Raw genomic sequence first — 10672 nt, forward strand, 5'->3', positions numbered from 1 at the left:
AGCAAGGAGCCCTGACCTGAACCCAATCGAACATCACTAGGATCAGCTAAACCGGCGGGTTCGGTCGTCTGATCCTGCTCCTGCCACTCTCGACAGGCTTCAAAACGCCATTATTGAAGTGTGGAACAACTTTTCTCAAAAACGCATCGTGGCACTCATGACAGTCATGACTGATCACATGGAAGCTACTCGGAGGGCAAGAGGAGGCAGCACTAGGTTTTAAGTTTAGTTTTAGGTTTGTTTTTTCTGAAACTTTTGATTTTGTAGTGTTTATATTCTTTGCAAATTTTAACCTGAATACACGTCGATTCGTTTTTCCTGAAAATTTTCTTTTTGTATGGGGTAGATCGTCCATTTTACGACATTTTCCAATAGAGAGTTTCATAACCTTTTAAATAAGGCCCCATAGTCTTATCTTGTCTTATATAATATAAGGTTTAAAACCGCTTGAAAGAAAAATGTTAAGATGTGCGATTTTTTTGACGCTGAGTGTACTTAACGTTACTAGGGTATGAGTAAAGGTGAAAAGGAACATTATGATTTGACTCTTTTGTTCACTTTTATGAGGAACATCCAGTCAAAATGTTTCAAAACGACTATCATTATATTCATTATAGTCTTTTTAAGTGTTCAATAGTGTTTCTATACCTGAAATACGTATAGCTGAAATACACAGAAAGGTTCTACGAATAGAGTTCAATCACCTCGTCTAATGATTATTAGGTTCTTTTCAGGCGTTAATTTTAGCTACGACGTCATTTGGTAGTCACGCTTTTCAACCAAATTGCTTCAAAGTATAGTTTACGAAAAAAAATGTTGAAGATTTTTGTCTGAAATCGTTAACTTTTAAATTGTTTTTTGTAGTGATTAATTGATTATACTTATTTTAATTTCATGTAAAAATGAAAAGGTTATATTTAGAATATTTTAAACAATGCTAATTAAAAAACTTTTGGTAGTTTGGAAAAAAGGCCAAGACATTTGAAAATTTAGGAAACGGATGGATATTCCACGGGATATTCAAAGAAAATGGAAGCCAATATCTGATTATTCGGGCTTCTTTGCATGAAATGGAAATTTCCACATACACTACCGTAATAACTCCTGAATGAACATCGGAAATAAACAATACCAAACTCTATTCAACTGTACATAAACAAAAACATCACCCATGTGTGCGTGCACACATCCACCAAGCTAGTGTGCGGTGACGCACGCCAGTCCGCCATCTTTAAATACCCCGCGCACGCCCTCCGCCGCCAGTTTCACACAAGTGCGGAACGAGAACACAAACTCTTAGAGTACAAGCGAGGATCATCGTCGGCGTACGCCATGGGTACGTTGCACTTGTGTTTGTAAACAAGGATTTTATCCTTGACCTGTTTATGTAGCTGATAAGTGATAATTATTAATTTACTGTAGATAGAGTTTTTTTTATTTATTTGGTAATTTTCAGGATTTTTCGTGAAATTTCAGTATTTTACTTATATATTTTTTTGATTATTTATTAGTGCATACGTACTTAATATACATACTTAAAAAAACACATTAAATGACTAACCTACAAAACTTAAACTATATCTAAAAATAAATAAAACTAAACTTAAAATAAATTATTACAAAATATCCACCTGCGGCATGGTGCCTTTTTTGATAATATTTAAATTAACCTCCTAAGTCCCGGCGTAAAATTTTCTGTACATATTCCAAAATCTATTTTGAACTTTTATTGTGTAATTAAGGGTTAGAATTTCAAAAACAAAACAATTTCTTCTGGGTCTCAGGAGGTTAAACTCCGTGTATCCGGTAACCACGATTACTGAAAATGTATTTAAAAACGTTCGCATGAATATTTTTCGCGACATAGGTATGACGCAGTTATAACTATTTTTGTGTCGATCTTTATTAAATTTAGTTAGTATTAACAACACTTTTAACTGACCATTTCTGGATATTCTGTCTGCATAATAAGGTTCATTTTCAGTTAAACTGTTTCTCCTTTTAAACCCTTGAGGGTTGATCTTACCCTAGAGAAATTTTCAGATGCGTCATATTAATAAACTCCCCCTATAACGTTTGTGACCTTACCGTACATTTGAGTGATTAGTTGACCGGTAAGGTCACGTCATTGCGTCACGTTCTTTCACCTCCAGTCAATTCAATTACTGCGCAGTCAGATCCAATTTGCACTGATTTCTTGTAATTTTATAGAGTAACATGAGCCATAGTAACAAGGTGTTTCTAGAAACTAAATGGATACTTGGATAGGTTTCCCGACCGCGGTGACCTAAAGTCGCTTAAGATAATTTGCTAAGTGGTTACTCGGGGTCGAAGGTATGCGTGACACGAACATATGAGTAGGAACATATACATATACTAAAAATCCTTCATTATAAGTATTATTAGTTTAGTTTAGTTTTATTCATCTCTTTTACAAATTTCACATAGCTATAATAATTATATTACATAAGTGTGTACACCCTTAAAAAATTGTTTACTTTGTAAATATAAGCCAGTTCGAACCGAACTATTTGGCCGAATACGATTATTATACGAACATTGAAAAATATGCCGAATACCGAATAATTACGGAATATTCGGCTCATTTCTATAGTCTCGATAAAATACCTAAGGTACGTAAAAATCTAAATCGGGCTCTACTCCCAACCAAATTCTGAATGACGAATATCAAATATCAAATATCAACATTTATTCAGCAAATAGGCCACAAGGGCACTTTTACACGTCAACATTGAATTTACATAAAAGCAAAAATAATAACATCAACAATTTTATAAATTAAAACTAACAATTCAATCTAACGTATTACAATTACTAAGAGATGTATATGGTCTGCGTACGTGGACGTACGCGATATCCTAAATAAAACAAACTGTTTATTCGTGCGTGCGTCACGCGTGCCGCGTGCCATGTCTGGCGACGGGCAAACACGTGTGTGCATAAATTGATAACTTGTCACTAACCGCCATGGCTCACGTGTCGACTAATGTGACTAGTTGACTACATGTGACGTTATCAGACAAATAACAGTCGAAATATATAATGTGACGTTATCTATGAAAAGGGACCTTATTGTCGATGGCGTTTACGCCATTATTAACGATGTTCCGATATAAATACAATACCGCGCGACGCTGTGCGACATAAGCGCCATCGACAATAAGGTCCCTTTTCATAGAGAATGCCCCAAATGTATAGGGATATCAGATTTAACGAAAAATGATGGGTCTTAATAACAAACGGTTGTCACTTATTGGCCCCGAGATATATATCGAGAAGTCACGTGATAATTCCCACACATTATTAAAGTTTCGAATTTTCGATTGAAGACTTTATCACTCAGTATCTATTTCGTCACGAGTTAATTGATAAAGCTTATTAATTAGCCGTAATTTTCTTCCGTGCTAATAAACTGTTTTTCTTTCCAGAAACATTAAATTTAAAACCGTTAAGTAAGTGTCAAGAGTGGTCTCCGGATGCGCAGGGAGCGGAGACCACCGAGGCCCGCGAGGCGGGCCTCGTCGCGTCCACCTCGTCCGAGGAGCGCCTCCTGCGCCGCGTCGTGGGCCGCTGGGGCGCCGAGTGGTTGAGCTGACTCGGCACAGGGCCCAGGCACGCCGGCCTGCAGTGGCCGGCCGACCACCCCCTGCCGCCGCCGCGCTGGGGGGCCACGCGCCCGGCGCTCCACCTCACCCTCCATCAGTACGAGGACCTGGTGGCGAAGGCCGAGGCGCTGATAAGCCGAATCGTCGTCTCAGAAAACTATGACTCCGTTAATAATTTCCTGTCTCTTTACGACGCCTATATGGCCGCTCCGGATCAATATCTTGAAGAGTTCTTCCCGAAGTACAATCCTCCGATCAGGGCGCATAAGCATACTTGTGTCGGTCTCGGAATGGAAGTCATCAAGCGCTTGAAAGTTTTAGAGAAGGACTTCCCCGGTATCAGCAAGTCTATGATGCTGGTATCTTGCGATGAGAATATCCAGGACTTGGTAGACTATACCACCTCGTTCCCTGGACCTCAAGGGTTCCTGATCGAGACGGAGAAGGACCACGTGATGGCCGCTATCCACGTGAAGATCGACGGCAGACCGGGCATATTCCTGTCCGATCTGGGATACCACATCTCCCGTGTCGTCACTGCTATGGCTGATCGTTGCTATCCACATACTGGTAAGTGTATAATTACTGTTTTTCTTGTATTTTCGTCTATTAAAAATTTCTATAAGCTCGTAATAAAGTCTATAGTGAGCCACACTTCTTTAAAAACGTCATCATAAATGTTTCGTAAACTCTCTCCTGTATCTTCAATCTGCTAATGCTAAGTACCTAAACTACGTCATTGCCCGGTATCCTGTGTGAGACAACAGTTGCTTAAAGTAATATTACCTATACCTGAGTGTCTTTCTCACTCTTGCAGTGTATCATTAAGTATTAGGTACATGTTTTCAGGACTGAAAAAGGTTATTTCTACAATCATTCTGTTCTTCTTTCCAGGCTGGTTCACGCAGTCTGACGAGCCGCACTGCCGCAAGGACTACAACTACCAGTTCAACCTGCAGAACCCGAACTACGTGGAGTGGCACGAGCGGGAGACCAGGGGCGACAAGACCAAGGCCCAGGTGTCCCTCATGTACGTCGCCAAGCCGTATCTGACCGCTGTTGAGGTCACCGAGAAGAGGAACTTGGTGTGGGATCTTAGGTAAGAGGAAGTGATCAAGCTCATCATTTGATTTAAGGCATTTAATATCCCTATACTTATATACTTGGCCAATAGCCCTAAGGGATCAACAATTTTAATCGACTCAAAATTTATTCACTACGTTAATGAACCAAATTAAATAAAACTTACCTACACGAAAAAGCTAGAATTTCCCAAGAGCCTCGACGTTTTTAAAATTAATCCACTCTACGCGTTATATCGTTATCTCCTATCAAATAACCGTAAAAAACCAATTACGGTGTTTTTTCCTGATTATAAAACCTGAATTTTTACATTTCAGGAGTCTTCTAGCCAGGGACCCCAAGGGCCGCCTGACCGCCGGTATCTACTTCCCTCTGAAGCCGAAGACCCAGGAGTTTACCATGTTCTTCGACAGCAACAATGGCAAGCAGAGGAAGAAGCTCAAGTTCCAAACCTTCTTGGAGCTTCAGAAGGTAACCATCATTAATTACTCTCTCTCTCTCTCTCTCTCTGTGGTCGCTCCCTCATGACTGAGGATCGTGGTCATCGGTGGATATGGATGCTCCACACCTGGCCTTTATGATCTGCCTTAATTACAAGCTTATATTTAGTTTCACCTGTCCCGTTGTCTGTAATCAAGTCTTGCAAGTTTGAAATTTTCGCAAATAACTTATTTTTACTTAAATTTAAACATCGAGAGTTTCATCATTTTTACTAGTCATCTGGGTAAAAATATATTAGGTATCTGACACGCTCTAAAGGATCTACAAATAGAAATGTATCAAATGTCATTTCTAAATTTTCTAAACGCCTTGACAATGTAAGTAACATTCAATAACATGATATGTGATCTTTGCAATCAAATGTATCATAGACACAGCCAGAAAGATTATACGCGTATTGAAGACAAGCTACAGATATGAGATAAAAAATAATTTAGATAAAAAGCCACAATTTCTAAGTTAAGGTTTGACAGCCTTACTCCAATAGTTGACAGCTTTGCAAGGCGTAAGGTTGGACATAGGTACAATTAGTGCAATGGGCTGAAAATTTTACGTTACCTATAGTTCGTTTTTTTTAGCATTAGAAAGAACTTCGCAGAAGTAAGCTTGTGGTTCCAAATCCGGCACTTTTAGCGGTAATCATTTGAAGTAAATTATATGTATTGACCGTGCTACATTAGATAATTCAATAATTATTAACAATTAAATAGCCTGATAAAAACTGTACGCTTACTTCTGTGGAGTTCTTTCTAATGCTAAAAAAAACGAACTATAGCGGATAGCAGCAGGATTAGAACTGTAAATCATGAAAAACATCAACATCTGGAATGGGATTATTATAAATTACGATAAATCTTTGGCGCACATCCAAAACGGATGGAATCCCAATTCGGGTGGTATGACGTCAATACCTTCTGGACTATCTTTGTATAATCTGGTATTAATCGGTTTGATACACGGTCTCACAAAAATAATATCATGTCACGAGCTTATTATAAAAATAACCATACAACTACATATCTCTCAACATTTGGAAATTTAATACTAAGTAGGTACCCTTATATGTATTATTTATGATGTCAACACCTTTTCTTACCTGCACTTCGGATTTACATAAAAAAAAGAATGCATCCGAAAGGCCTCAAAAAACACAATGCTGCGCCCGAATCCCTTCCACGATACCGGTATCACAATTGGATCGAAATCACACAAAGCTTTTTTCGGGTATATAATTATATCTATATGACATGACATGACAAACATGTTTATAGTATTATCACTTATCGCACAGACGATAGGGTCACAAGTCACGTTTTTGTCTTATGAACACAATACATGTGTTTTATTTATGTAGAGTCTAAAGTACCCGCCGGATACGTTTATCAAACTCAGCATAGTACGAGTATTCAGGACAAAGCTTTCGTTATTATTCCATTGTCCAATCATATATTTTAAATATTTATCCAAAAATACAAGCAAATTGCTTAGTTAAAGCAAGTAAACTCAAGATTTCATAAAAAAAAATGTTTATTTCAACATAATTTAATACTTATTCGATACAATCCATTGCGCCAAGATATATCCGGTCCTAATTGCTTACATTTGTAACATTTGAACCCCGCTCAAGCCCCTTTATAAACAAACCACTAACATCTCCATTCCTCCCCAGATCCCTGACGAAGTGGTAGAAGAAGTAGACCAGTGCAACGAGCAGCTCCGTCTCAAGGACGGCGAGCTCCTCTCCATCCTCAAACGACTTGCCACCGTCGTCACCGACGAGGAGTACATGGCTGAAGTCCTGGCTGTTAACAACAAGATCGTGCAGCTATCCGCTGGACAGTAAACACACTGGCCGTTTAGAAAAAAAACATCTGGTCACAAGTCTCAACACGCTGGCCATCAAGAAAAAAGAACATCTTGTCACAAGTCTCAACACTCTGGCCGTCAAGAAAAAAAAAACAACCGACTACAAGTAGGAAAAGATCAGTAAACAAAACGTACTGGCCGTCAAGCAAAAAATAATTACAAGTCGGAAAATTAAGTACGCGCTGTATTACCAACATGACGCCGTAAGGCTGCGTTTTGTTTTTCTTCGATCGTTGTTTGCAATATTCAGAACAACAAGTCAGCCCCATCAAGAAGATTGAAATCTGCACCGTCCGGAAATGGCTTCCATTTTACTATTAAAATTGTCGAATATTCTTCTAAACTGCTAACGTTTGAAAAAAAAGTATTTTGTCAATTAATTGTGGCCTTTATAGCAATACCAATATTGTAAAGAGATTCCCTAAATTCATTATTTTTATTAGATATGTACTAATGTTCATTAGTTTCATTATAGTTTCTTATTATTTCATGTAGAGACCATTTTAGGGGTTATGTAGTTGCTAGTGTTTAGTACTGAGACGTGTAAAACGATAAGGCTTATCGGGAAATAAAATGATTATAAAAAAGTAATATCTGTTTTGTTTTATTTTACATATTTATTTTTTTATTACAGAAACAATTAAGTAGTAAAATTTAAAGGTGTGCTTTATAATCTTTTGTATCACAAATAAATAATTCAGCTTTTGTACAACTGCTGTAAAAGATCAGTTAATGGCTCCTCTACACGATGGGCCAACGCCGGCCACTCCAAGAGACGCAGCCATGCGGTAGAATGAGATAGCAATATCACTTGCTCCCTCTAACGCATAAATGCGTCCCTTGGAGTGGCCGGCGTTGGCCCATCGTGTAGAGGAGCCATAATAAATTGAGGCAATTGAACTGCCGTTTTATTATCTGAGATATAAATCTTTAAAAAATATACAACCGTATGGATAATATATTTCAATTAGAATTCATTCCTCAGAGCCCTATTCTTGGGTCTAATTTGATTGCCATAACAAGTATTTGAGAGTGTAGGCCCCAAAATACAGCGTTGGTTGAACAAAAGATTACCTTTGGTAGGATGGGTCCTTAGGACCCAAGGATGGATTTAAGAAGTGGAGCCACCAATATTTTTGATGTAAAGGCCCTGCCAGGATAAGCTAAGTGAGTCTGCCCCCAGCGAGTTTTGGCTTGTAATTTTTTTTAAGTATGCCTAATTTCAGCTCCCCAAACTTTATAGTTAAATTTTCAATATTTTATTTTCTAGTCAACCTATTTTAACGAGCTTGGCATATATTGTACATTTAATAAAGATGATTAAATGACCATAATTATATTTTCATTATGTCATAGAAAAAAAAATAAAAAAATCCAATTAAACTTTTCAGATTTTTTTTTCTTTTACTTTCACGTTAGAGACCGCTCCAATTTTTTCACTGGTAATACTCCCATCGACGTCCTATAATATGTATTTTTTTCAAAATTTTGGCTGAGGGAGAACATGGAGATATCTTTACATGAAATGCTTTGTGGGGTGAAGGGTGTGAAGAGGGAGATAAATTTGTATGGGAATTCTATAACCGCTGAACCGATTTAGATAAAACATTTTAAGAACACAATTTGCCAAAGGAAATATTTTATTCAAAGAACCCCATAGTTTACCTTTTATGGCCCGAGCACACTCGACTAAAGAAATACAGTCGAATTATATTTTTCCACGATGAAACTCTATGCCGGGTACGCATAGGGTTGCCAGATGGTCGGGAATTGGCGGGATTTTCCCGATTTTTAGTATGTGTTCCCGATTCCCGACAAAGTGTAAACTGTCCCGAAAAACAGCTTTACGTTTTAAAACAATAATTTCAACATCTGAACTGTCGTCGAGAGAGCGAGCTGACGTAGTGCCAATAATGTAAAATAGTATTTAATACAATTACTTTAATTTGAATGGTTTTTTTCCCGACTTAAGTCCCAAAATCCCGAAAAATTTCTATTGTTTCCCGATAATAGCGCCTTTCGATCTGGCAACCCTAGGTACGCAAGACACCCGAAGAACGAAGAAAAGAAGATATTTAAACTGTTGAATAACTATTTTATTATCGGTTCCATGTTATGCGTGACTATTCACGGTTTCAGGCTAATTAATAACAAACTTTATCGATACACGTGTCACGTCATACCTAAACACTATACTAACAATGGTCTTTGTTTACCTTATCATACAATACCTCGATACCTACTAGAGTCTATTCGGAAAGAGAAGAGTCGCAAAGAGTATTAAATCACTATGAAGAGTCGTGGAAATCGTGGAATGTATGGGGACCAAAAACGTCACTTTTGACACTGACACTCTAATCCATATCGTTTCTAGATCCAATAATTGACGGATCTTAAAGTTCGAATCGGGCAGATGTCTATTGTTAAGTAAAACCGCACGTGCTGAATTTATTATATTTTTAGTGTTCCGTACAAAACTTTGTTTACGGAACACTTATGGGATCACTTCGGTCTTGCAAATCAGTTAAATGTGTTTTTCTCAGAGACCGTTTGAGGTAGATACCTAAAATTTGGAACAGTTATAGCAATTACCACCACTCATATTGTAAAGAAGTCAAAACTGCTTATTTCTTATTTAAGGGTGAAAATTAGGGGGTTGAGAGGGGTAGGCTGAATTTTTTTTTATGTTCATTTTAGTTTAGACCTATGCTCGTGTTTCCGACCTACCTTCTGTAGGTAGGTACCTGAAGTTCATTAGAGGTAGTTATGGTGTTTCTTTTTGGCGTGTTTTTTGTTAACAGTGTTCTTATTAAATACAAAACTACGTCATTCAACAAGCGCTGAGCAAGCAACCACTCGGGAAAACACATAATCATGTATTGTGTCGTGATATAAGTGATTGACGTCATTCCAATTCCATAACCACAAATTACATTTTCCGGCTAAAATAATAAAATGATACATAATCAACTTACAATCAACGATCAATTATTCTTTTAGTTTATGCTTCGAGTCTGCATTTCTTACCGAACAATACTATGTATGTTAAATACATAGTATTCTAGGTGTGATTTATACCAAACCTACCTATTGGCTGAAGTTATGCTTAACAAATAAATTCTAATTATTTTTATTTTAAATGTCCACTTATGTACACTTATTTCTGAAGATATAAGAAGCGGCTTTATAGGGCCGATATGTACAAATGTAACATAAAGGTGATATGAAATAATAAATTAAAAAAAAAACCTACCGACTACTTTGTTGCTGGTAACAAAGTAGTCGGTAGGTTTGGTATGAATAATCACACCTAGAATTATAATTCTATTCTCATATCATATTATTTTCTATAGAGCAAGATAAGTCTGCAACGATTTTGATGGCACACGTGGTGCAAGTGTTATTTATACGTCATAATGTTCATAGAAGTTTGACATTTAAAATAACACTTGCACTGCGTGTGATCAAAATCGTTTCAGACTTTCCTTGGTCTAAGCACCTTGCTCTAGCATACCTACGCACTTCAGTGCATGAGACTTAGAATAACATTCTAGTCGGTTATTATGAGGAAAATTTAATTGGACTGGTACCCCCTA

The 10672-nt window shown here is 37.4% G+C and overlaps 1 protein-coding gene and 1 long non-coding RNA gene across 2 annotated transcripts; one reads left to right on the forward strand and one right to left on the reverse strand.

Annotated features, from left to right (window-relative positions):
- Nucleotides 1-1253: 1253 nt before the first annotated feature.
- On the forward strand, nt 1254-7078 carry LOC134672654 (uncharacterized). Its single transcript, XM_063530612.1, has 5 exons — nt 1254-1336; nt 3450-4196; nt 4521-4725; nt 5027-5180; nt 6880-7078. The coding sequence occupies exons 2-5, from the start codon at nt 3827-3829 to the stop codon at nt 7051-7053; spliced, it is 903 nt and encodes a 300-aa protein (XP_063386682.1). The 5' UTR covers nt 1254-1336; nt 3450-3826; the 3' UTR covers nt 7054-7078.
- On the reverse strand, nt 6905-7658 carry LOC134672662 (uncharacterized). The gene is made up of 2 exons (XR_010099363.1): nt 7174-7658; nt 6905-7126 (listed from the first exon to the last, which is right to left on the reverse strand). It is a non-coding gene; the product is annotated as an uncharacterized LOC134672662 (long non-coding RNA).
- Between the last annotated feature and the right edge of the window lie 3014 nt (nt 7659-10672).

This window comes from Cydia fagiglandana, chromosome 17 (genome assembly GCF_963556715.1).
Source record: "Cydia fagiglandana chromosome 17, ilCydFagi1.1, whole genome shotgun sequence".
Classification (NCBI taxonomy): domain Eukaryota; kingdom Metazoa; phylum Arthropoda; class Insecta; order Lepidoptera; family Tortricidae; genus Cydia; species Cydia fagiglandana.